This window comes from Phyllosticta citribraziliensis (assembly GCF_038025025.1).
Source record: "Phyllosticta citribraziliensis strain CPC 17464 chromosome Unknown J3D65scaffold_1, whole genome shotgun sequence".
NCBI lineage: Eukaryota > Fungi > Ascomycota > Dothideomycetes > Botryosphaeriales > Phyllostictaceae > Phyllosticta > Phyllosticta citribraziliensis.
In genome coordinates, this window is record NW_027117338.1 from 3307393 (window position 1) to 3333003 (window position 25611).

Sequence of the window (25611 nt, forward strand, 5' to 3'; positions counted from 1 at the left end):
GGGCAAGTCGTCAGTGCGCGAGGGGAGTAAGGGTTCAGTTCAGGTCTCCTTAGGCGGTCACTCGAAGCTTGATTTGTTCTCAGTGTTGCCGGAAATGTCTACTGAATAGTAACTTGCTTAGACCGTCACTCGATGCAAAGAAACAAGAAGAAACCCCACAAAATGAAAACATCTCCTGCACCCAAGACAGCCCCTCTAGTTCACCGACTTGGACCACCTCCACGGACTCTTCAAATCAAACACATCAAAATCGTAATCCCTCGGCAGCGGCAACAGCCGATTGCTCTTCTCACACGCCGCCAAATACCGCGGACAATCGCGCTCCAAATCCACCATCTCAAACGGGCCCTCAAACGGCCAGCCCCTGTCAGGCACCTTGCTCAACACCACTGCCCACGTGAACGACAGGCGATTCAGGACGCAAAAGCGCTCCGAGGCGCGGACTGCGCGTAGGGGTGCGAACACGGCGTTGAGGTCTTCGCAGCGGCCCGACACGCGCACGAACACGTCGCGCAGCCCGTCGAGCCGCGCCAGCCCTTTGCAGATGGCGCGCCAGCGCGCCATTTCGTCTGAAATGGGGTCGCAGAGCGCGCCGAAGTGGTAGCGGAGTGAGAGGGAGCGCACGTTGTTGAGGAGCGGCAGTGGCGTCGTGTTCAGGAATCTCTGCAGCGTGCGAAGCTGGCGGAAGCTGAGGCGCGCCTGTTGGTAGATGAGGGGGAGGAGCTCGAAGTAGCTGTTGCGGTTGGGATTAGAGGGGAATGGGGAGGGGAGGTTGGGCATGCTTACGTTGATTGGCATGTCATGGCTAGGTGGAGCAGGCTGGTGTTGTTGTGGCTCCGGCTCGTGTACTTGATATATCGCTCTGTCGTGCTGGGCTCCGTCTCCAGTGGACAGCAGTCGCGATCCGAAGCCGTGCAGCAGAAATGGCCCAGCTTGTCATCCCTGTGGCTAAAGAGATGGACATTCGATTCCAGTCCGGCGGCCTCGTATATCATGAGCCTGACCTCCAAAGGGAGACGGCAGAAGCCCGACGACAGTTGTGGGTCGCGTTCCATCTGGCAGGTTTCGAGGACCGTCCTTGGAGACTTGACCATGGTGGACGCTCCCGTTGGAGGCTGCATCGCTGCCGCGAAAAAGTCATGCGTGGAGGCTGCCTTGACGCCTCGGTGCTTCTGCCGCAGTGCAATATTCCTGAGCATCTTGCTGAAAGGCCGCCAGCGCCGAGAGCTCATTATTTCTGATGTGGGCGCCATGGGTGCAGTATTCAAGCCAGGCAGCCTAGCCTGTCGCTCTGTTGAACCCGGACGCCGCCTTCAAAGTCAAGCCGGTCATGAGGGCGGGGGTGAGAGGAGAACACACGCGAGATGCCAGAGGCGAGCCATTTGTGGTCACGAACCCAATGCCTGCAAAGCTATTGTCAGAAAGGTAGCAAATAACGGCAAACTAGAGCATCCAAGACCGCGGAACAGATTCCAAAATGTCAGCAGTTGATAGCTTTCTGCATGGCGGCGTTGGGACGGGTAAGCTAGGAGCGGTGTTTGCGGGGAGAGTCAGCGTATCCATGGCTAGTGGCCGTTGGCTTCTCCCTGGGAGAACCACTCACGTGGCCGCCCGACGCCACAAGTCCGCCAATCAACCACACTTGATAACGACCGTCCAAGATATCGTTTATTGAAGCAGACTTGGTCTCCACGCCGAACTCCTGATGACTTCACAGTCTCGACTTGGCCCGTCTTTCCGGTCAGCAAACCGACCTTTGCGCTAGGTGGATCCCAAAGCTAGACAATGCATTAGCACAAGTCTTTCCGCGTGCTTGCAGTGAACGCGCGTAAGCGCGCGAACGTCGTAGGCAGACCGAACAGGTGGAGATGAACCGATTCTATTCCCAAGTGCGCCTCTATGCCAATCGAGATCGTAGAAAGAGATCGCTTTCTGATTTCCATTTCTGACCAACCCTTCTCTTCCCATTTTTGACAACGCCGTAATATTACTCGACCGGAAAGTCTCATTGAAAATGCGGGTATCAGAGATTTTAAGAAAGAAAAACAAGGACGAAACTCCTCTAATGAGCCATGATTGGTCCGCTAGGGGCGCCCAACCCGGTATTCTTCACTCCGCACGTGGTGGCGACAAGGCCGACGCCGGCGAGACCCACGCAGCACCACATGCCGGTGCTATATTGCTGGATTGCACCGTGGCCTTTGTTCGTGTCGACGGCTTGGACTATTGCACTGGCCAGTGCAAGACCGACTCCGCTTCCAATTTGGAAGGCAGTGTTGATCATGCCGCCGCAAAGACTCTTGACGTTGACGGGTACAGATGCCAAAAGCACCACGGTTATGGTGCAGTAGCCGATGGTGACCTGTCACATCCTTAGTATGCGTCCACAATACGTTGCTGTCCAGTGTATACTTACACCTGCGACTCCGAGAATTGTGGTGGGAAAGACGTGCTTCCAGAACCCAATGTCTCCATCCTTGATCAATGCCGATGGGATAGGTGCGATGGCGCAGACAATCATTCCAACAATGAGCGTCATCTTGGTGTTGCACTTTTCCACCACGCGAGACATGGAAAGACTGAAAATGAACCCAGTCGCACCCATGGGAAGGAAACGAAGGGCGGTTTGGCCGGCGCTGAGTTTGTCGACCTCTTGGGCAATCAAGGTGATGTAGTACACGACCACCTGGTAGGATCCGTACATGACGAAGCCACCAACCCAGAGGGCGCCAAAGTTCTGGAGCTTCCAGAGGGACAGGGGCATGATGGGGTTTGAAACTTTCTTTTCGACCCAGGTAAAGACTGCGAGCATGGCGATGCTAAGGATGAGGAGAACGATGATAAAGGCCTTGCCCCATCCATAAATGCCGCCACTCGACAAAACGAAGCTGAGGAGAATCAAGCCCGCTGTTGAGAGACCAGCTCCAATAAAGTCGAGTTTTGGCTTCGCTGTCCCTTCGAGCCTGTCCTTGGGCAGAACAAACCATCCAACAATGCTGATGAAAGAGGTGACAATCATAGCAATGTAGAAGATGTAGCGCCAGCCAAGGGAGGACGTCAGGAATCCACCGAAGATGAGACCCATGCAGAAACCCACGGCTCCGGCAGCGCCAAAAGTGCTCAAAGCAAGGGTCCGATCTTGTGCAACAAAATAGTTGCTGATGAGCCCGACGGCAGACGGAACAGTCATGGCGGCTCCAATACCCTGCAGGGCACGGAAAATCGCAAGCTGGACATACGACGTGGCGAATCCGTTTGCAAGAGTCCAGACGGAGAGAGTCACCATGCCGGAGCAAAAGATCATTCGCCGGCCGAATCTGTCGGCCAACACGCCGGCGAGCAGGAGGAAACCGCCGAATGTCAGGGTGTAGGCAGAGATCAACCACTGGAGATCCGCGCTCTTCACGTCAAAGTCCTTTTGGATGGCCGGCAGCGCAATGTTGACTCCAGTCATGAAGACATTGTCCATGAGCTGGGCTCCGCAGGTACAGGCGAGAATCAGCCCGCCTCGCCAGGATGCAACGGTTCCAACATCTGGATAACCTTGGGCAACGCCGAGTTCGTGCTCCGCGGGAGTCTTGGTGCCAGAGCCAGAAGAAGCCGAGTCCGGTGAGGGCGGGCGTGTGCCAATTCCAGAGACGGGAGAAGGCGGGCGCGTCGACAAAGGGGTGTTGAGCTCCGAGGGGACTTCGCGAATGGCGCTGAAAGGACCAGGTTTCGCCGGCTTCGGTCGCGAAATGTTTGGAAGCTCAAAGACATTGTCGAGGGACTCGCGCCGCGCTGCATTGTGCCCGCTGATGGCAGAAGCGCTTCTTGTCAGGGAAATGTAGTCGTCGGTTTCTTCGTTGGCCGTCACATGCGAGGCGTTGCTCCGCCGCCGCGCGGTGAAGCCTGCAACCCCAGCCGGAGGTGCAATGCTCGCAGCGTCGTCGAGCGCTGAAGTCCGACGGGCAATGGGCTCGCCATCGTACTCGAGATGAGCGTCAGCAGATGGACGGTCCGTCATGGTATCTCGGGCAGAAGAAGAGGTCGGTGCTGCTCAGGTCCATGGACGGGCGCCAGGGCGGCGCCTTTTAAGGGATGGGATCCGTGGAGCACCATGGTTGCGCCAGATAATGCAAAATGCAGAAAAAATAGCTGATAGCAAAAGCCAAAGGTCCACAGCTGAGAAATCACCTCAGGCGATGCAGGCGAAAACGTCGAAGGTGATGTCAAGGGTGGCGTTTGGTGTAGGTTGTCGACTCGCGCTTTGGCGATTAGCCGACCGTCTGACTCGGCCTGCCTTCCTCCGCTCTTCCTCGCCTCGACGTCGTCCCTCTCCTCCTCACCTCGGTCACCACCATCAACGCGTTGTCCATGGTCAAACCTCCTCGCATGCTTCGTCTCCCGTCTTTGCGATGCATTAGCGCCATCAGACTTTTCAGAGTCCCCATATTTCGTACCGATGGCGCCCAAGTCTTTGCTGTCGGAAACCAGATCCCGCAAGGCCATGACGCGCAGTGCCTCCCATTGGCGAGACGTTTGACGCACTTGGCTCTCACCGGAGCCGCTGATGAGTCCGCTGGGCCACACAATGCCTCGAAACGCTGGCGTGCTTTATCAACTGGACCTCTGTGTGCTCTTCAACTGCGCAATACTTGCCGTCCGAGAATCCTCCGCTCTGCTGGCTCGCCTTCAAGTTGCCCCAAAGAACTCGACCGGGGAAGAATACTCCTTTCGACCGCCGCCAAGTAATCCAACGCATGGTCTTTATATCAACATCACCTCAGTCTCCAGCAGCACCGTGATTTTCGTCTCACTCCACTTCTTCACGGCCCGCAGACACGATGGGAAATCTCTTGGTTTAGGCGCCGTCCGTCGGGCAGCAAAGCGGGCCTGTGCCACAACACCACGCTTGCCATCGTGTCCCGCAGAATTGGGAAACGCGACTCGAGATATGGCTCACACGTTTCCTCTCCATTGGACCTTGAAGACTTTGTATTACACAGACATACAGATTATCGACGGCTCACCGCCTTTACGTGCCCCCTTGGAAGCTTTGCGACAGAATCTCTGGCTTTCTCGTCTCGAGATCTACAATCATTTGGCCGAACAAACCGTTGACCCAGGAGAACCTATCGTCCAATTAGCGTGAGCTTCGTCCCAGTTGTGTCGGGAAACTTACCATTGTCTAGTCCAGTCACTCACGTTGAAGGCGTTGATGCTCTCGTGAATGAGTCCCAGGCCGTCGGTGGTGCTCAAGATTGCCTGAATCGCTGCTGTAATCTCCTGCTCATCATTCGACGTGAAAATTCGAACAATCAACGCCATAGGCCATCCTTTTCCTGGTCCAGCATGCGGCCCTCCGACAGAGCTGAAGACTGGTCCTTTCGCCCAGTAGGGGTTTGCAGAACTCAGCACCAACCTGCGCGTGTTCTGGTAGACTTCGTCGTTTTCGTCGAGGTAGCCAAAGAAGGGCGCAGACAACAGCGAAGGGATGTTGGCGTCGTCCATGATGTTTCTGGACCCGTAGCCGTCAACCTCGAATGCGTATATGCGGCCAGTCGATCCATCTACGATGCCGTAAGAAGAGATGGCACGGCGGAGCGAAGCTGCCATGTCTCGCATTTCCTGCTCAAGTCCACCGGGCGGGTTCCGCAACGCCGCCACGATGTTGGCAGCCGACTCGAGGTAGCGCGAAAACATCATGTTGGCCGGGATGAAAAGCTGGAAAATTGTCGAATCATCACTTGGCCGGAAAGCTGAGCGAATGAGACCAGTTCCACCAATGACCGGGCTTCCCAGTCCGTCATTCAAGAGCGTTTCCGAGGCCCGGTCCGTCTGCCGAGTAAAACTGTACGGAGATACATTTACTTTCCCGTCGTCCGCGTATGTTGGGGTCATCATCGCATTGGCGACGTTCAAGGCGGTCCGGACAGCGGCAAGCCATTGGAACCTTTCGAAAAAGGCGCTGTCTTGGGTCGCGTTGAAGTAATTGTCCGAAACTTCAAGAAACGCGGCTAGAGAGTCGAGCTCATATTTGCATTCGAAGACAGTGTCGTTGCTGTACTTTGGAAAGACATTGTCGTTTGAGCCGTCTTTGCGTGGCAATCTCGCTTCAGGCGGTGGCTGGAAGGAGTTGCAATACGGCGACGTGTTGACGTAGCGCGCCTGCAAGTTGATGACGCCTCGGAACAGGCTCGCGAGGCTGTCTCGAGAATCAGAAGCCTTTAGTAGCGGCAAGTACGACTGCATTTGATTCGCAGAATCTCGGAGCCACATGGCGTTGATGTCGCCGGTGATTACAAAGGTGAGCTCTTCCTCGCTGTTGTTTGCAGCAACACCTTTCCACTTGATTGCCGTATCGAGCGTGTTTGGGTAGGTGTTTTCGAAGAGTCGGTACAAATCTGGGTCGCTAACTTTGTCCTTGAGCCGCCTCAGAGTATCTTCGACTTCCGATGAGTTGAACGTCCGGCATGCTGGAATCGGGCGTTGCGACGGTAGGCGATACCTCCCGCTCGAAAATGGAGGATGGTTGCGTTGTTGTGAGAATTCATTGTAGTCAGGGCAAGTCTGACCAACAGCGACTGACGCCCACAGCCCCAAAAACAAAAGGAACAACATGTTGCGGATCGGATGACAGCAATGTGAACCACGGTCGAGTTGTTGTATTAAGGCACCACGCTAGAAAAACCGCGCTAATCTAGGCACAACCGGGAACTACTCTCATTTTGTACCTGACTTGGACAGATCCTACCGTCGTTGGGTATCAGCATAGAGTATGGTTCTACCCCGCTGCATGCCTGCTCACACGGACGACGTGCGTGGATCTTGTCCCTTGTCAACCCCGCAGCGTGCACACCGCCGAGCAGCATACCATCACATCATTGGCAGCCGACGGCACCACGAAGCCGAGCCTCACCAAGACGTACGGCGGATGGGCGAGCGGTTCGAAAAGAGTTGACGTCAGGCCAATGCTACATCCTGGACGACAGTCCGCGCCGTCCTTCCGGGGACCTCCTCAACTCTGCTTTGTTTTGTCATGCTGCTTCCAACCTATGTCAGGGACGGGAGAAAGCGCCGGCTAAAATTAACTGCTCCTGGTCTGCCGGGCGTGACCAGGGTAGTTCATGCACAGATGTCTTGCGCTCGGAACGGCTTGCATGGCCGAGCCCTGCAGATGACCCTTTGACATGTCTGAATGGTACGCAACAGCGTGATCGTCAGGGATTTCCCAGGACTCTTCTCTAGCAGAACACATTTCTCTTCACTCCTGCTGATTCTGGACACGGCGTCAATCAAGCTTCCTTGTCGACCGAAGACGGAGCGTGGCAAAGAGGCATTGCACTAGTGCTTGACTTGCTTGTCAAGCTCTTGGAGAGGTGAGTTGTCAAGGGGAACAGCCACACACGGCCCGTTGCGTTAGCCCGAATCAATGCTCCGCCCTCCCGCGTCTGGCACTTTCTGTTTCTTCTTCCTCTTCTCGGACTGCGCTTTGGTCCTTGCTGGACAATTTGTCTGCCTCGACTTGCGTTTGGCTTACTTGTTGTGTGGAAATAAGGTTTACCGATCTCCAGGCTTGGCCCGCACCTTGAGTCTATTCGGCGGGGGCCGGACCTGCTTGTCCGTCTGCTCCCTTTGCTGATTATTGTCCGAGCTTAGGAATCAAGCTCGTCATTGTGACATTGACTAATCACTGCTTCGTGACATAGTCTAAAGCTGCTTCCTCAACAATCGCCCATCCAGAGTATCGTATCCACGAAGTTGCGCTAGAATCGAGGATACGGGTTTCCAAGGTCTTTCCAAGAAAAGGCTGATCAAAGCAAGTCAAAACCCCTCATCGGCTTGTTCCTCCGTACCCGGGTTGTTTTTAGAGGCGCGAGAGCCTTAGTGGCGCACACAATTCACGGCAATATCTTAAATATCACGACCCCGCTGCCCGCAGAGAGAAGCTTAACGGCCTCGCGATACTCGCGTGACATCTCGGTCCTCATTCAGACGAGTAGTCCGTATTGTGAGTGCAACCGGCCTGCCGTCCCAACTGCCGCTCATACGGACCACTGAAAACGCGACGCCAGGTCAGACAACGTGTGAAGCTGTTGCTCGCCCAAAGTTCGACACTAAAGCCACGTCAATTAGGTATTTCTTCGATGGTATTTGGACCCACTATCTAGGTTTTCGGGTCCGCTCAAGTTCCGAGATAGGGCTGCATTGCCCTTTTCCGACAGACTCGTTGCTGAAATTCTACCTACTTGCACCAATTGCTTTCCTTTCGGTTTCCTCTTCAGAACTGGCCGTCAGGATTGTTGTCGGCAACAATGACAGAGGGAGTGGTAAAAAGGCTATCCGGCTATATTCGCCCGATTCACTAAGCTTTGCGCGGTAGACAAATGCAACCTCAAAATACCACCAACTTCCAACTCAAAGATTGTGCCGATAACACGCAAATGGCCAAGCTACATACGTTGACAGCAATCAAACGGTTTTGGGAAGCACGGAGCAAAGCGTCTTCCATCGCTTAGCTGCTAAGCGCCAGCGACAGACCTCGGACGTCTAGAGCTTCTCCGATTGGTCCAGATCGCGAAAATAGATCTGGTGGCTTCGACTCGCTTGTGATCCTCCTTCCACCTCTTTACAACAACTACTCTTCGTCGGTGCTGGTGCCTCTTCTTGTCATCAGTCGACCGCCATGCTGATGCCACGAAATCCTCACCGCCGCTCCTTGAAAAGCGGCTTACCCGCCGTCTGCTCTTCTCCGTAGAGCGCAATCGACCAGCGATGGTACTGCTCAACTTCACGCGCCAGGCACCGGATGACTACTGGACTTTGGACACGGAGAACTTGCCATGTCCCGCGTGCGCTCACGAAATCGACAGTTTTCCGATCCAAACCAGCCATGATGAACCAGCGCAAGCGCAAAATGGCACCAGCTTCAATCCGAAGCGCATCGCGAACTTGATGCTCCAGCTACTCAGCATCAACTGGCAGACAGGGAACTTCCACCGCCTCGGCATGGACCCGCCGAATCGAATCCTCCAGCTGTCGCCAGAGCAGTGTGACCGCTTCCTCACAGTCGCAAAAACGCAACCCCAGCAGCAGCCTCCCTACAACGATGCGGTTTTGGGGGCCATGTGCATGCTTCCCTACTACAGCGACACGGACGAATCGTACAAGATTGTGCCCCTGTCGTCGCTCATTCCCATCCCAGAGGTCGACATGGTGCCGGATCGAGAAATCTTTTACGGAGGACCGCTCGTGCCGCCGCACATGCTGCGATTGACGGACTGGTGGGGCGGAGATGCGGGAGTGGCGCTCTTCATCGACACTACAACGGGCGCGGCGATTGAGTTGGAGTCCTGGGACACCGCGGACGGCAACGACGTTGGAGAGGTCACCAAATTTGAGGGAAAGCCGCACAGCTCGGGCGAGGAGGTGCTACAGGGTTGGATAGACAAGTTTCTCAACCTGACATGGGTACCAGACGGAATCTTTGGCATCTTCGACGCTACACACGACCGCCACGTCGAATTCCTGGCGCACAAACAGCTACTCGAGAAGTACGGCTGGCCCGACAAGTTTCCCCTGCCGCGCGAGCAGTTTGGCAACTACCTCCACGAAAAGGACGCCATCCGGTTCGAGATGCAGGACAAGATGGACGTGTACGTCCTCGCGAACCGCTGGCACCAAATCCACAGCCTCGCAACCAAGCGCTGCCGCTCGCAGTGGGAAGACACCGACCGCCGCAACAACCACCTGGACGAGACAATCGGGGAGATCCTGGTGCGCTACGCGTTGGCGCAGACGGAGCTCGCGTTTGCGCGCGCAGCGGGCGAGGCGCCTCTGCCGGAGCGCGCGCGCCTGCCCGAGATCGAGCCCATCAACATGTCGTCCGAGGACTTTCTGGAAAACGGCGAGCGCGTGCGGTGGAGCGTCGAGGCGCAGCCGATTGACGTTTTGGCGCGCGCTGCGCGGCTGTGGCACCGCTTCCCGGGGCTGCAGGATAATGCGTTTGGGGAGATTCTTGCGGTGTTGCGGGAGGCGTACGATAGGAGTCGCGAGAAGAGGTTTCCGGCTTTTGAGTTGGATGTGTATGCGTTTGATGAGGAGGCGGAGCGGGTGAAGGTGCAGGAGGAGCGTGATGAGCTGCAGAGCAGGGAAAGGAGTCTGCCACGGCTGTCTGGTGCTCTGTACTGATTTCAAGAGGCCGCCGTGTCCTCGCCACAGCTTCAACACCATTGCATTGCATCCCCTCTCAACATAGCCATCAAATCGCCCGCCATCATTTGGTCCTGATGTACCATGCTCTCTGCTACACCACCACAGACGGCAAAGCGACCACGACTGCAACTGCCGGCAGCGTCGCCAACTACCGCAATCAACTACGTAGGTGGGTAGTCAAGCAAACGACCACTCAACCAACCAGCTTTCTCCCTTCCTCCCGTCGCCTCGCCGGCCACACGCAGCCAAACAGGGCGTCGGCAAGTGGAGCCCTCTCTCCCCCTCTCCCTCAGCATCGTCATCACTCGTCCGGCTCCCTGCTGCTGCTGCTGCTGCCTGCCTGCCTGCCTGCAAATCCACTTTACTAGATACCTATGTACCCAGTCCAGTCGACACGTCCATCCGTCCGTCAGCCGTCTGTCTATCAACCGTCTGCCTCTGCACCCGATTCCCCACATGCCCAGCAGCCGATGCTCGCTGGCCCGCCTGCGCCCAGTGCGCCGCTGTCGGCTGCTGCTCAGCGCTCTCATTGCTCAGTGCTTGCACGCTGGCCTGGCTCGCTTCGCTCGCTAGGCGCCGCCGCGGAACACGGTCCGAGGGGTGATGTGTCGGGAGTGGAGCTGGTTTAACTGGGGCCGACCGGCCAGCTGCAGGGGCGTGCGCGGCGGGTGCGGCGGGTACGCAACGGTCAGACTAACGGCCAACGGTCTTGCATGTGGCTGGCTACGTATGGATCGCTTCATCGTTGGTTGGTTGGTTGGCTGTGAGCCAGGGATTGTGTATGTGGATACTAGATACTGGGTACTGGAAATGTATCGTATGGTGCGGTATTTAGATCTAGGACGTATTTCCGACACGGACTTGAATTGAAGGTTGTATGTGTGTGTGTGTACATACGCTACGGTTTTGATAGGTGCTGAGAGGGCGCTGATGAGTGGGCGAATGGCTAGGTAGACAGACAGATATCTTTGCAGGTAGCAGTTATCAGCAGCAGCAGCAGCAGCAGCATTCGCATGCCTAAGCAATGACAAGTTCCGGAACAAGCTGGCTAATTATACCGGGAGCATAGACGACGACGACAGTGCTTTAAACACCACCAACTATGGAAGAGCTGGGATTGAATACATCTGATTCCATCTGGTTGCTCTGGGCACGGCTGAAAAGAGTCGTTGGGAGTGGTTGCTGCGCTGACCTGACCGGTCAACTTGATGGGAGGCTTTCGGACTTTGGAGATCTAGTGCAGACTGGAGAGATGATGCGGTTTGTGGTGGCTTGAGGGGTGTAAGTGCTAGGCTGTGTGTGGGCTGTATTTTGGATTGTAAGTGTGGTGAGGTGAGGTAGTGTAGGAGCACCTTGTTGTGAAATGGGTGCAGGTAGGTAAACGAGTAGGACGAGGAGACGGGGGGAAATAGTAAACAGCGACCTCACGCAAGCATCTACCCTAAAGAAGACATTTCCGACACCGTCGTTTCGTTGTGAGCCTCTTTTGTGGTGGTCGCCATATCTATGACGAGTAATACTATTCGTCTTATCATTTTACCATACAGCAGTCTGTTGGGCAGTCTCTCTCGCCCTCTCCTCTTTCCTTTCCGTCTCCATTTCGGATTTCTCCCGCAACGGCGATGAGAGAGGGCACGTACCCCTTCGACGGCCTGCTTGACCAGCCGGCCCCCTGCACAATTCTAGACCAGAAGACTCCACTTCGACCCCTCCGCCCCTCCACTCCATCCTTCCTTCCTGCCTTGCTTTCCACCAATGTGATTATCTCAAATTGGACGTTGAGATAAACGGCTCCGAGGCCAGCTCTTGAGCCCGTCAACAACAGATCTTCCGGTTTGTTCGTTCGTTCGTTTCTTTTTTGTTTGATCCGGCCTGTCCGCCTGCCCGCCACCGTGTGTGCGCCGAGTGATGCAAAAACGAGGAAAAAAGACCAGCAAAGAAAAAACAACATTCTCCCGCGGCAGCAGTAAACGAGACTACAGATTTGCAGCGTCCGTGGACGCTCGCTCCTGCTGCCGCTGCCGGTCGGAGGACCCACCAAAAAAGTTCAGGGCGAGTGCGGTGTGTTGGTGGTGTGCGAAGGCGGGCGGGGTTGCGTTGCGTTACGTTGCCCTGCGGCGCACCGGTAGCGGTAGCGGTAGCGGTAGCGGGAGAACAGCCGTCTGTCCGCCCGCCCGCTTGTCCGTCCGTCCGTCGTCGGCTCTCCACGTCTCGTTTCGTTTGCTTTTGGGCAGCGCGAGCCGCGTCGTGTGCCGCAAGCTGGAACAAGCCGAGAAAACGCCAGGCACAAAAGACGCTCATGTCGGGTTTGTAGGTAGCGGTGGGGCGAGGCGAGAGGGATGAGGACGAGGGACCGCGGCGGTCCAGTTTTTTTGGTCGGAGGAGACGAGGGCGTGGGGTGCGTTGTTGGGTTGAGGCAGAGATGGACGAGTGTGGACACGGATGGTAGCTGGCTGGCTGGCTGGCTGGCAGGGATGGGCGTACATGGCCTGATGGCCGACGAGAGTGGTGTTGAAGCTGTCGTGTTGGTCGTGATATTCGCCGCCTCCACCAATGGCCTAGCTCTGGCCTCTGACCATCATTCGGGGAAATGTGGTGTGTTCGGCACGGCCATGGCATTGCCGTCGTCGGCGTTTGTGGCCTGGCGCGGAGTGCGGGCAATAGCGGCGGTTGCGGGAACTGGAGGCAAGGCGTTTGGTTTAGATTTTATTCGAGCCGCGTGCTGCGGATTGGCGTCAGTGGCGTACCTGGGTTGCTAGCGATCACACTTGTCGCATTTGCTCGAGCCGTGGTTGACGTTGTTGGTCTTGAGCACTCCGCAGGGGCCTGTCCGCGATGACGCGCAGGGCGCTTTCTCGACTATGCGGTGGCCACAGCCGTACGTATGTATTATCTTGGTGCACATGGCCTGGGCGAGCCGCGAGGCCAGCAAGAAGCGGGGAAAGGGCGAGGGTGAAGAGGATGAGGACGGCAAGGCGAGGACTTTTTTGATTGATTGTCGAGGGGGACGCAAAAAGGGTTTATGGCAGAAATTACAGCGGGGAATGTTCTTCTGATAAAGTATGCTTTGCAGGAAGAGCCAGGCGTCGCTAAGCCCAGTTCAGCCAATGTGCCGAGTTTCTTCAGGCGACGGTGGAGAGACGCGAACGGATCTGGACTGCTGCAGCACTTGGGACTGTGTCTGTAGGGCTTGGGATTAGAAAATAATAGGTTCGTTCGTCAACCTTTGCCTCGCCAACGCACAGGGTTGACACCTGTCCGCGTGCACGACACCACGACCGCGTACTGTACTTCCTCATACATTCCTGCTGGGTCCTGTCATTTGCGGCCAAGAGGCGGACCGTTACCTGTCAACGTGTTGCACCCGCCGGCCACACAGCGCACATGGAAACGTTTGTGAGAGCCGTCAACGCCCATGTCGGAGATGTGCCGGCAAACGAATCAAGGAACCATCTCGACACCCATGGCTCCCCATTGGCGAGTGCCGTCTGCAGGGGAAGCTTGGCCATGGCAGGAAAACGACCCGCCCTGGCGCCGTGAGCAGAGGGAGACGGTGGATCGACGATCACGAGCCATCCTTCGTTCAAAAATTCGCTGAAACATGACTAGCGGCCATGTCCAGTCGGCTCGCTGCTTCTGCGACGAGCAAGAGAGCGCTGCCACGCTCGGCTGTCCCTTGAATTCCGCTCAAATCCTTTGGACGCGCCGACACGTGAAGCCCAGGGTTAGCAACGCGCTCGTCTTTCGCTTGTTTCGCCGCATGGCCGCAGCCGTCGATCCTATTTCTTCAAACCGTTAGCTACCTTTTGCTCTCGCTAGCTGTGGTGAAAGAACCCCGACCTACTCTCTCCTTTCGGCTGATTTGGCCAATAAGACTCTTGGACGACTGTCCGCACCATGCTCCCGACCGTTGCGGAACATATATCCCGGCAAAGACGAGGTCGCCATTGTTTTCTTGCGAATGACGCAAACATTGGTGCAAGCTCATGCGCCTAGATTTGTTCGTGGTTCCAGATTATTGTCCTTGCTTCATTCAAAGGCTTCTCCGTCCATGTCTTGAAAATCCTCGCTCGTTCTTTGTCCGTGTTGTAAGTCCTGTCGAATGGGACCTTTGACTGGGCAAGGCGCTTCCATTCAGTCGAGACAGTGCTCATCTCAAGATTTTGATGCTGTTTGGTACAGCACAACGGGTTTGGGAGGCGCCATGCGTCTCATCCGGGGCACTGCGCTTGATTGCTTTGTTCATCGAACCTCCGGCTGTTGGATCTCGGTCCTCTCGCATGATTGATTTCGTTGTTGTTGGACAGAGAGAAATAGTCGTCCACTCGTGAGGGCCAGACTCGTGCGACTGGACAGGTAGTCCGGTGCAAACCGGATCATAGAGCGATTCCACCAGCATCTGACGTAGAATGAGTTGCAGGTTGGACTGCCAGGGTTGGAACATGAAACGGCATATGAACTTCATCCACTGAGTTGTTAGCTAGTCGACTTGGCTCAAGGCGATGTCGCATCGGAATGGTTACCTCGAACACTTTTGTTTGTCAAGAGGTGGTGTTGAAGATGCAGACTCTGAGACCATCGTCGACAGTAATGGTGCGCTTGGGGTCATTTGCGGAGAAATTAATGTCCTCAAGTCTTGCAGGGCGTGGAACTTGCAAAGGAAGGTGATGGAAAGGGGTTTTCAAAGCGTCGCTTTTGTCGTTCTATGCTGGCGCTTGAGCAAGGCTTCTGATGGCGCTTTGGCTGTGTAGGCGAATGACTCGAAGCTGTGACATCTGTATCGACATTCCCAAGTTGCAGAGTGATAGGCTGGCGGTTTGTGTATCCTTGGTTCTTTGGGTGGCCGAGGTTTGTGATGATCAGCAAGTTCGAGTTTGTAGAAAGCAGGTAATTTTCGAACCCGAAGTTGTATTCCAAACATCTTAGCAATGTAACTTATTGAGGATGACGTTTCACTCCAATTCATCCGCTCGACGCTTTGTGGATGGCAAATCGCGAATTTCAAAATGATGGTGGTGTCCAGCAACGAGGCCGACGCAACAGAGTGATGTCGATTCTGAGACTGTTCCCCACCAACAGCGGGAGTAGGAGTCCTAATCTAAGTCCGTGGGCGATCGATGATGAATTTCAATCGAATCGGAGTCGATAGGTCACTCCCAGTGCCAGTCCCTTACTTTTGTGAGCAAGATGGAGTGTTCGTTCGGTGCGTGATTCGACCTCGACCTAGAGATACAGAGACCAGCGCTGACCATTCAACCTGCGGTACCACTGAGTGACGTGTTGTTTGATTCACGCATAGCCTTTGATCCATCGGCTCCGACGGAGTTGTTGGTGTGTTGTTGTTTCTAATCGCTGAGTGGCTTTCGTTTTGGAGGGTGATGTTGCAACATTATTGCCCAACGATGGTGAAATCGCAACCCAGTGGCGACTTTATCATCATCTTCCAGCTGAACTACAGATGAGAGGAAGTCAGCCTTTCTTCCTTCGAACGGCGACCAGATCGAGGAGCTGTCTCCTGAGGGAACACAGGTTGCTGTTGCGTGCAGACGCATGGGTGTCAGAAACCTGGAATCCCAAAGATGGCATGCATGTGGTGTCGGGTTCGCCAGCTGATTGGCGACGAGGATCATGCGGATCGGAGCGGCCAACACAGGATCAGGCGAGATTAAATCTGGCCCCGCGATCGACCAGAATTAGGACTAAAATCGCAGGAGAGAAGTAGCTTCGGACAAGCATGCTCGGGAGAGGGGTATTTCTGTCTTGTCATCGGGTCGCCTCTCGCTGCCGGAGGTTGAGTTGAGTCCCTGAACAACATCAAGCGACATGGCTTTTTGGGCACGTCTGCATGTTGGATGCCCTGAATCCAGGAGCTCTCTCCGATCGCGCCATCGTGTAGGACGTGGCCAAGTCCGCGATGGGAGCATGAGATTATCGCAAGAATGGGCCTGATTTGCAGGGTAAAGTGGAGAGAATAGATCAGTTGCTGCCTACAAGACCGTCAGGAGCAATAAGCAATAGGGCAAAAGGTGGGGCACGCAGGACCACACTCTGGGGTTAATATCGCGCACGAGTGCGGCTGAGTTCTTTTCATGCTCCGAGGCGCTCGGCACAGAGGTCCGAGTACTCGTTGTTCTGAGCGCTCCACTATGCTCCACTCATGGCTTGCTACGACGCAGGGCAAGTGGAGGCAAACGCCTTGAAAAAAGCCCTGTGGGTTCTCGTTGGAGTTGCTTCTTTTGCCCCTTGATGTTTTGGATTTTTTTGTTACCCGACTTGGTTTTGTTACGGCGTCCTGGTGATTGTATCAGCCACCGGGGCCAAAAGATTTTCGCAGCCACGTCCTTGCCACAATCTCACGGTACTCGCAGTGTTGTCAGTCAGGGCTGGGACTCGACGGCCACAAGGACAATCTCCTGTGCCTAGCACATTGACAGCGGATGCCCTGGGGCACATGTACAACGGTATGCGGGGCTACACAGACGAAGGCAGCCTCTCACCGGTCTCTCAACAGCATCAACACAGCCTTGTCGTATGAAAGCTGCCCCAACCGCACGAGACTTTTTTCCTTGGGAAGAAATTCTGGTGCATATCTTCACTATCGGTCGGGACTTCGGGGGCATCCGGCAGCAGCATGTATGCATGCTGAGATTACTGGGCAGCGTTAGCATTCAGTGAGGCTGCAAAACAAAAGACATGGTCGGCCAGGCAGGCTGTGGTGCATCCAAGAAATGCGGGGTGAGGGGGTATGCAACAGGCCTTTTGCATACAGTACACGTCGGGTCAATGTCTTGCATATCGTCCACGGCGGCAACGGTGCAGATGCCGCATTGGGAGGCTCTGTTTCTGTGCCCTTGGGTCGTTTGCCGCTCTCGAGTCTGTCGAGGATCAGGAAGTTGGCGAGTGAGTATAGGCAGTCAGATGGTAGCTGGTGTACACGTAGAAGACCACGAAACTTGTCACAAAGGATGGGAGTGTGGTGATTGTGTCGAAGAGGCGGTCCCTCGTTGGTGGTTGGATGGTGAGTGGTGAGTGGTGCTCCGAGGGCAGCGAAAGTGGTTGCCGCAAAACCACGTCATTCCGTCGTCCTCCCTCCCAGCCCAGCCCAGCCCAGTGCAACGACAACCTCCTCCTCAACCACCTCACCTCGCTCAACACCGGCACCTCGCAGCACCTTGCCGGCAAATGGACACAACCTCTCCCCTCCTACAAGTACCGCATCACTATCCTTGAATCCGCTGCACGACGTTCCCGTCCCACGATGACCGCTTTCGTCGACTTGGATCGAGACACTCACTTGCAGTGCGCCTTTCTAAACACCGCCGTCGGCCAAGGAAATTCGACGCGTTCTCAACCCTGATGGGAATTCCGTGACCTCAGACGTGCCACCGGCTCCTCTTTCCTTGCGGCTACTTTTACCGGTCACCATGTCCCCAGAGAAGCGAGGGAGGACAACGTCCATGTCCTTGTACATCCCGCGTGGTCTTGGCGCGAGCTCATGGGGCGCAAGAATGCGATGTGAAAATACAATTGCCATTTCGAATCCTAGCTGCTAATTACGATTTCCCCAATTCCGACATCTGCATCCGACTAGAAGGCAAAAAGCGCGGAATCCGTCATCTCACGCGTCGCGCACGCGTCCTCGAGGCTCTTGGCTCATGCCACAGTGCAAACCACGTGTCCCTCACGTCAAACTGGTCGTAATCCGTTGAGAATTTCCATACAAGCTTGATAGTCGCTGGCGCATGACGGGCTTACAGACTACGACGGCGTCCGTGTCCCTTGGGGTGGGTCCATTCATCTTGACCTGGATTGGCCTCCTCGTACCGAAGGTGCTTGAGTGTCTTGTACAGCCCAACCGCAAGCAATGAGCCAACACCTGGTCCAACCCCTGTAACACCATTAGCATGAGACCAATCTCAACGGGCCCGGAAGTGGAGAAACCCACAGTAGATCCAGTGCTGCGTCCACGTTCCACTCACGATAGCCGGGCCAAAGCTGCGCGCCGGATTCAAGCTCGCTCCTGTCCACTGCACCGCGACAAGGTGGGACGAGAAGAGCGCCATACCGATCGCAACAGGAGCCATGAACCGACCGCGGTGGTTCTCTCCGGCCAGCATGAAGATGGTCGTGATGAGGTACGCCGTGAGGATCATCTCCAAGCACACAGCCTGTGCCGTCGTAGCGCCATTGCTCGGGGCAGTGACGACCCCAAATGGTGTTGGTACAATGACGGAGACAATGTATGCGCTAAACATGCATCCCAACATTTGTGCAATGAACAAGCAGAGGCAACGCATTGCGGGAATGGCGCCCGTCAACAACATGGCAAGCGTGACCTGTACACATCACATCAGCCAAGAGAGTCTGGCCAGACAACGACGGAAGGAGGCGTACCGCTGGATTGAAAAGACCTCCGGAGACGCGGAAGAAGACGAAGACGTTGACCATCAGCGAGAGACCGAATGCAGTCGAGATGTAAAGAATGGCCGCAGGGTCGAAGGCGTCACTCTGTCCCGATGATTTGGCGTAGTTGGCAACCTCTGCACCCGCCATGCCGAAGAAGAGGAACGACGCAGTTCCAATGAGTTCGCCAACCCCGGCGATGAAGTCTACAAGGCCAATCCGTCAGTGTGACTGCGCCGCGAGACTTTCAGAGGCTACCCACGGTTCTTCCACGGTGATCTTCCGAAGCCGCTGTTCATGACTTTGTTGAACGGAAAGGGCGGTGGCCTCTCGTGGGCTTCCGGCTCCGAGTCGTTGAAGGTACCAGCATCGGTGCCCGTGGTGTCATGCTCCACCACTTTCTTTGGGTCACCACTCCATGTTCCGCCGTAGTTTGAAGGGTGCCCTGCCTCAGCCGAAGGGCCATTGTGGTAACCGGAGGTAGACATGGTTGTTGGTTGATTCAACACCAGAGGTACGATGTTGGAAGGAAAATGAAGATGACAAGAAGCTTAAGTATTGATTGGTTTGAACAAAAGAGTCGGGAACGTGGGAAGCTGGGAAGGTCTCGATGGCTCTGTCCTGGTAATCCGCATTGGCTTCTCCCAAGGGTCTTTTTAAGCTTGCTCGGCTTCAGGGGGCTCAAACAAACCTTCCTCTTTTCGCCTCACTGTCTCGACGTCAGAGGTTCCAACAAGAAAACCTGATCGCCGGTCAGCATGCGCACTGACACCCGTCTTCTTGGGCATCGTCGACATGAGTGGACTCGGAGTCCTTGTTCCCGCCACAATGATTTCTTCGGCGGTCTTACAGCAGAATGCCAGCGCCTATCCACATTTTGGGCAGCATCGCTGGGAACGAGGGTGATCGGAGATTCCGCCATAGGAAGGACGTATACAGGGTGTCTAAGCCGCCGTATCAATGGTCAGGCTGGCTGGACTTGACTCTCCTGATGTCCTACAGCAGCACTTCGCCAAGAAAGACCAGTCAGGTAGGTGGCAGACGCGAAGCTTGACCAGTGGCGATGCTGCATGAGCGCGCCGAGGGCACCGGGAGGCTCCTGGGAAGTAGGAGCAGCCAAAGTCGGCTGCGAGACTTTGACGTGCAGCCGCTGGCAGTCCAAGGGCGACCCTAGCAGAGAGGGATGAACCGAACTACGAGTGGACATCTCCACTGTTCATGTGCAGCGACTAGCCTCGCGAACAAACGTGGAATGCAGATCGGGCGTGCTCACAAGATACCATCTGTAACCCTCAGTCCTATCTTCTGTCAGACAAATCTTACTCTATACAGCCGAAACACGTCAAGGTGAAGTCAGAGGTCCGTGGGCAGTCAAACGCGGCCCTGATATACCAGCTTCATGCTCATTTTCTTACTGGAGGGACCATGATATCCGCAACTCTGTCGTCGGGATGTCCGCAACTCACACTGAGTTTGGAGCTGCGGAACAGGGATCTGCCTTTCGATGCCCACACTTTTTGCGCCATCGACCCTGTGGCGCCCCGTTGGAAAAATGGCAAAATACTTCTCCTGGCGCCCACGTAAAAGGGCTCGAGGACATGGCCGGTCGCACAGCGTGAAAATGTTACGTGCTGCAGGCATAAAAAGCAAAAAAAGCAAAAGCAAGAAGACGTCGACGCGGTCGTGCCTCGCTGGAATGCCGCATGGGTCCACGCTCCCACGTCCTGGTTTCGGACAAGGGACAAGATCGAACTGCAGTTCTCGGCTGGTCTATGCCTGCGTGCTGGGACCGGGATGGAGATGCTCGAGATGAGGTCCAAGGGATCGGCGACACGGACGCTGCCGCACCCCGTACGACTGCAGCTGCTGATTGGACGCTTGCAACTGTAAGGGCATACTAGGTCAACTCTCGTGACAAGATCCTCGACCGCACATGTCCTGCGACAGGAATTGGGTGCCAGTGCAGCGAGGAAGGAGACAATCGGTCCACAAATCGCAGCCAAGGGCACAGCGGGGTACGTCCTTGCAAGACATTGGCAACGGCCGGCTTGCACGCAGCATGAAGGGCTGAAAAAGCAATTCCCAAAGTCGTAGCAGAGTTGTCCGCTAACGCAAGACGACAGCTGTCTCGTTCATCCAGACCCGCTGTAGTGCTGCCCCCAACTCAAGTCCAATTGTTTTTCCTCGCCATCGAGGCTAAAACACGACCTTATCAAAAGCATCCACAGACTTTCGCTTACACATCTACAAGACCATCCCCATTACCAAACCGCGTTGATATCACATCCGGCGTCATTGTGGCGTGCGCCATGCCGGCGCCAGGCCCAGCACTGGGTGCGGATGTGTCTCAGCCCCGACAACTTGGTCGGAAAGTCAGAATCCCACCACGAGGATGAAGGAATTACGCATGCGTCAGCCCACAACTGGAGGGTGTATTGCTGCCGATGGTGATTGTCCAAGAAAACCACAGCCCACTCTGCCTGTCCGTCCGCAACCGCCGCTCTCAAGCGGTTCAGCGTCGTCATCCTCAGGAGATAAGCAGATGGCAATAAACTTGGCATGAGGGAGGCATCCTTGTAGCATCGCACCTCACTTTGTCAGACAATTGCCATCTGCGCGCTCTGCCGGTACTTTGTAGAGGAAGGTCTAGGACGCTGCCGGCGATGATGAGATAAGCTCTTTTGACAAAGTCTTTTGGCGAACGGGGCGGGATTGCCGTCTAAGTACCTCGAGTCAGGTACTGACATGTAACTTTGGTAGTCTCCAGAGTGCCTGTTTCATCACTGGGGGCAATTGGCCCCTACTTCCAAAGGTACCTGGACATGTGCAAGAAGTTGCGCCTATCATCCCAAAAATGGCTGACCATCACTTGGAGCGTATCCGTAATGAATTTATCAGCCTTGGAAACTTTCAAGACGCTGGAACTGACTAATCGCACCACCAATGAAGGCAAAGAAAAGGGCCACGACGACCTGGAACCACTGGATTTGGCACGCCATGGGGGGCTGTTCAGCAACAGCCTTGGTTTTACCCAGAGCAGCGGTATTCGACTGCAGCCGGATGCGAGACTCAGTCGCCGCGGGCAAAGAAATGGGACGAGGCGGACGCAAGTAGCGATGCAGGGAGGAAAATTCGGACAGACATTACGTCGCACATGACAGTCGTGCAGTGGTCGACACCCAAAGTTCAACACCACGCCAAGAGTGTGATGATGCGGGCAGGGGACAGGGTCGCTCTGCATGCAGTCGCTCATTCGCCGACCGGTGAGCGACGGTCGTCTTTCCGGCCGAGGCCGGCTCAGATGGAAAGACTGTCGTCCCGCTTTCCTTGACCCCACGCCGCCGAGCTGGACGAGAGAGCGGGACCGGGAACCCTTCATTAGACGCTACGCTAGCCGAACTGTCTGGGACGATCCCCGCCTGCTCAGCCCTCGAAGCCGCAGCGCCATTTCTTGCGAGGGAACGCCTCTGTGAGACACTCCCGTAGCTGAGCGATGCGGCTCGCCGTTGCGCTGTGAGGCGACGCTTTGGTTTGGCCGCCGCAGTAGCAGTGGAGAGAGCCGTGGTGGCCAACACCTCGTCAGCCTCCCGGCTCTCAGTCCGACCCCTGAACTGTAGCGTCGCATCTTCGCAGTTCGAGATGGGTCTGAGAGACAGAAATCTGCACGTCTACCCAGGAGGCAGTGCAGGCTGGTCGGTAGCAGACCCCACGGCAGCCAGCAGCGATCCCGGTTGCTCTGCATCTACACGGCCTCATTTCGACCATTGCGAATGAAATAGCCTGCGCACATATCTCATGAGTCGCACTGCTGTTGTGCCGCGCGTGGACCATGTCTGCCACCACTGCGACGGCGACTGCTTCTCGCGAGAAGAAAAAAGAAACAGAAACAGAGGCCAGAACGGATCGCGAAACGGTCGAACGCGCGGAGATCGGAAAAGCAACTCTGGCCCTGCATGACCTCGACGGTGGCAGCCACCCCGTCTGAAGACCGCTAAGCTTATCTGTGTGTCTGCCCGAGAAGGCATCCACCATGCACCGGACAGCCTGCGGGAGGCAAACCAGCTGTGGGGATAGGGATGAGGCAACGAGTTGCGGCGGTCAGGACGACACCATATGTCCGTCGCTCGTCACGGATTCCTTCTCCGGTCGCTCTGGGATTTCATTCCAACTGCAAGACTGGCACCAGGTTGTTGTAGGTCAAGTACTTCAATTTTCTCTACCAATCATGCCCACCCTCTGCAACGCCGTCATGAATTTCCGCGGAAGCACATTCAGCAATCGGCGTGGCATGTCTTTCTGCATCGCCCATCGATAGCCTTGTACGTCCCTCCCAATTGAGTACCTCCAGCGGCAGCGGGTAAAGTCTGGATATTATCGTCTCTGGAGCCCCTTTATTTTCCCCCCTGTGTCCAAGCCGCCAGTAAACCTTTAGCGGAAGCTTATCTTGAACTCCAAAAAAACGCCTGATCATCAAAGATTCGAGGGCGGCCCGATCCTATGCCTCGTTGGTGCGAGCTTGCATCAAAGACCGCGCCTCTTCCTTGTCGTGCGCCTCCTCGGCGAACGTGTCTTCATCCTGCCCCGGCCACAAGATGGCCTTGTTGACGACAGCGCGGATCATACTGACGAAGACAAAGATGTAAGTGCAGACGAGGAGGACGGTCATCATGCTGCCGACCCACTTGATGCCCTCGCTGTTCAGCGACCGACCAATGTAGATGGTTCCGAGGGTGAAGCCGACGTTGGGGAAGATGAAGGACCACCAGTTGAGCTTGAAGACCATGGACCGCCAGTGGATGGTGCAGCTGATGAGGCTGATGAAGAAGAACCAGCACGACAGGCTCCACACAAAGACCGACACCATGGTGGCGCCGACCCGCATGATCTGCATCGTCGCCGCGTCGTTGCCGAAGTACTCGTAGTAGGACGGATACGCGTTGGCCATGTTGATAATGACGAGGCTGGTGAAGCTCGGCGGGCCGACGGCAATGAACATGGCGGGCCGAGTCGCAATCGAAGGCAGCCCGTACTGCACCATGCGGTGGATGTAGCAGGCGTACATGAAGATACTGACGAGCAGGCCCAGACCTTGCGCGGTGAGTCCGGCAACGATCATGGGCATGGCGTCTGCGGGGGCAAACTCGGCGGCACCCGTGCAGGCTACCGTTCCGCTGATCATGAAGGGAAAGATGGGGAAGTCCCATGCCGGCGTCATGTCCTCAATCTTGAGTTCCGGGTTCGTGAAGAGAATCATGTAGTGACCGACGGCGGAGCAAAAGGTCAAGACAAAGTATATCCAGAAACAAATGCGGAAGGCATCCAAGATCCACGGACCACAGGACGCGGCGGCATAGTGGATCATGCAGCTCAGGACGTTTGAGAGGGTGAGGAAGAAGGCCGAGAAGAAGATTGTTTCCGGAGGCCGTTTGATCGAGTTTGTGAAGGTTCCGGGATACCTGATGAAACGGAACGTAATGAGCGCCGTGATGACGGCGATCAAGAAGAGGTCCCAGATGAACAAGACCTTGCCAATCGTTTCGAGGCCTCGGAACGTGTGCGGTTGGATTCGAGGCGAGACGAGGATGGCGATGCCGCCGGTGGACATGGTGCACGTGTACCATGCCTGTCAAGGTCAGTCAAGCTCGAAAACAGCAGGCTGGTGTTGTATACTGACCCAAGTAAAGTGTTGCAGACGATCTGCTATGCTCAATGTTTGCGTTTTGGCTTCTTGATCGTATCCTCTGATGGAAGCCGAATCATATCCTCTTTCTTCGTCACCACATCCTCTGAGGGAAGCGACATCGTATTCTCTCTTTTCTTCTTCTTCGCGGCCTCCAAGCGAGGTCGACTGGGATCGTTTCATCTCGTCATTCTCGCCACCTCTGAGCGAGCCTGCCTCAATGGCACTAAACGTCTTGGACAAGGACGACGACATGGCCGGAAATACTCAAGAAAGAAACCCAGTGCTGGAGGAGCCCGCGCTGGAGGAACAGCAAAAGGACACGATAAGAGCTTTAAGACAGACATTGGCAAAGTCTTGGGTTGGCGCTCCATTCGGGGCAAAAACGCTGGAGCGATGCTCGGCCGACTGGAAGAGGAAAGCAGGCATTGGCCCACGGGACGTGCCAGCGGCGCAGACATGACGTCTCTCCCAGATATCGTCGTCTATTCCCCAGCCGCAGAAGAGATTGTAGTGTAGTAGAGGCGCTGACTCAGCCCCTGCCATTGCGATCTCGCTCGGCCCGGAAAGGCAGCCAAGGGGCAGATCCAGCGTCAAAACGTCGACTCGGACGTCTTGGTGCCCGGCCAGTTTTCGTCCCGAGTCAAACAAGAGATGGAGATATGGAGCGCTCTCGCTTCACACCGCGTCCAGACTGCATGCAAGCTGTCGAGAAATCAACACCGCTGGCCGGTGTCCCTCAACACGGAGGTATCCCCAAGCGAGCAATGCAAGAGAGAGTGGGGTCGCCGTGGTCGACTGGATGTCTGCTGGTTCCTTTGAGCCGGCCAACAGGCATATTCAGCTCGTATTCCTGTGGTGTTTTGAGGAGATAAGATGGATAAGATGGGTTCTTTGCCCAGCAGTCTCCGCAGCGGAGCGGATAGGATCCACTCTCTCGCATCGCAAACCATCGCGCTCGGTTCCAAGTGTGCCCTCGTCGTTCGCTCGGGCTTGGATTCGCGGCCTTTGGTTGCGGTGTCGCAGGTTGTTGGAGATGTTGATGGGGCCAGTCATTCCGGTGTGTTGACTGTTGAGGAAGCTGCGTTGTGGCAACCTGCCTGGGAACATGCACCTCTCCGGCTCCGGTAGCTGGGGTAGGTCACAATCAGTCCTCTTCGTGAAAAAGTTTCCTTTTTCCTTCGGGCTCGTTGGGTGCTGAGATAGTCTTGGTCACGTTCCTTGTTTGGAGTCCTGGGCGCGTAGAGCCTGGCCATGTCCTGGTGCTTTTGGCGAGTTCTCCATGGGTTCAGTCTCCAGGGTGTCCAAGGCGCGTTTTTGGGAAGGCATGG

General features: G+C 55.7%; 7 protein-coding genes across 7 annotated transcripts; 1 reads left to right on the top strand and 6 right to left on the bottom strand.

Annotated features, from left to right (window-relative positions):
* Positions 1-48: 48 nt before the first annotated feature.
* On the bottom strand, positions 49-1560 carry J3D65DRAFT_50216 (uncharacterized protein). Its single transcript, XM_066796622.1, has 2 exons — positions 787-1560; positions 49-733 (listed from the first exon to the last, which is right to left on the bottom strand). Exons 1-2 carry the CDS (start codon positions 1251-1253, stop codon positions 196-198), a joined length of 1005 nt encoding a protein of 334 aa, XP_066660378.1. The 5' UTR covers positions 1254-1560; the 3' UTR covers positions 49-195.
* Positions 1561-2062: 502 nt separating this feature from the next.
* J3D65DRAFT_544978 (major facilitator superfamily transporter) lies at positions 2063-4006 on the bottom strand (the record flags this gene model as incomplete). The annotated part of the gene is made up of 2 exons (XM_066796743.1): positions 2063-2362; positions 2417-4006. 2 exons carry the CDS (start codon positions 4004-4006, stop codon positions 2063-2065), a joined length of 1890 nt encoding a protein of 629 aa, XP_066660379.1.
* Positions 4007-5017: 1011 nt separating this feature from the next.
* Positions 5018-6603, bottom strand: J3D65DRAFT_643943 (uncharacterized protein; the record flags this gene model as incomplete). The annotated part of the gene is made up of 2 exons (XM_066802116.1): positions 5018-5114; positions 5165-6603. The coding sequence occupies 2 exons, from the start codon at positions 6601-6603 to the stop codon at positions 5018-5020; spliced, it is 1536 nt and encodes a 511-aa protein (XP_066660380.1).
* A 2154-nt stretch (positions 6604-8757) lies between these two features.
* On the top strand, positions 8758-10173 carry J3D65DRAFT_664337 (uncharacterized protein; the record flags this gene model as incomplete). The annotated part of the gene is made up of 1 exon (XM_066802731.1): positions 8758-10173. The coding sequence occupies one exon, from the start codon at positions 8758-8760 to the stop codon at positions 10171-10173; it is 1416 nt and encodes a 471-aa protein (XP_066660381.1).
* A 1389-nt stretch (positions 10174-11562) lies between these two features.
* J3D65DRAFT_50487 (uncharacterized protein) lies at positions 11563-13067 on the bottom strand. Its single transcript, XM_066796624.1, has one exon. The coding sequence runs from the start codon at positions 12814-12816 to the stop codon at positions 12013-12015; it is 804 nt and encodes a 267-aa protein (XP_066660382.1). The 5' UTR covers positions 12817-13067; the 3' UTR covers positions 11563-12012.
* Positions 13068-17751: 4684 nt separating this feature from the next.
* J3D65DRAFT_50536 (aquaporin-like protein) lies at positions 17752-19326 on the bottom strand. Its single transcript, XM_066796625.1, has 4 exons — positions 18863-19326; positions 18592-18806; positions 18143-18533; positions 17752-18085 (listed from the first exon to the last, which is right to left on the bottom strand). Exons 1-4 carry the CDS (start codon positions 19086-19088, stop codon positions 17949-17951), a joined length of 969 nt encoding a protein of 322 aa, XP_066660383.1. The 5' UTR covers positions 19089-19326; the 3' UTR covers positions 17752-17948.
* Positions 19327-23095: 3769 nt separating this feature from the next.
* On the bottom strand, positions 23096-24463 carry J3D65DRAFT_546765 (voltage-dependent anion channel-domain-containing protein; the record flags this gene model as incomplete). Its single annotated transcript, XM_066796834.1, has 2 exons — positions 23096-24223; positions 24275-24463. 2 exons carry the CDS (start codon positions 24461-24463, stop codon positions 23096-23098), a joined length of 1317 nt encoding a protein of 438 aa, XP_066660384.1.
* Positions 24464-25611: the final 1148 nt, after the last annotated feature.

What these genes read in the sequence shown, in the direction of transcription:
- J3D65DRAFT_50216 (XM_066796622.1), bottom strand. Translation starts at nt 1,253, where the DNA reads ATGGCGCCCACATCAGAAATAATGAGCTCTCGGCGCTGGCGGCCTTTC. An exon ending in GCCATGACATGCCAATCAAC is followed by an intron (nt 734 to 786) that starts GTAAGCATGCCC and finishes CAACCGCAACAG; the next exon opens with CTACTTCGAGCTCCTCCCCC.
- J3D65DRAFT_50487 (XM_066796624.1), bottom strand. Translation starts at nt 12,816, where the DNA reads ATGCCATGGCCGTGCCGAACACACCACATTTCCCCGAATGATGGTCAG.
- J3D65DRAFT_50536 (XM_066796625.1), bottom strand. Translation starts at nt 19,088, where the DNA reads ATGTCTACCTCCGGTTACCACAATGGCCCTTCGGCTGAGGCAGGGCAC. An exon ending in AAGATCACCGTGGAAGAACC is followed by an intron (nt 18,807 to 18,862) that starts GTGGGTAGCCTC and finishes TTGGCCTTGTAG; the next exon opens with ACTTCATCGCCGGGGTTGGC. An exon ending in GACGCAGCACTGGATCTACT is followed by an intron (nt 18,086 to 18,142) that starts GTGGGTTTCTCC and finishes ATGGTGTTACAG; the next exon opens with GGGTTGGACCAGGTGTTGGC.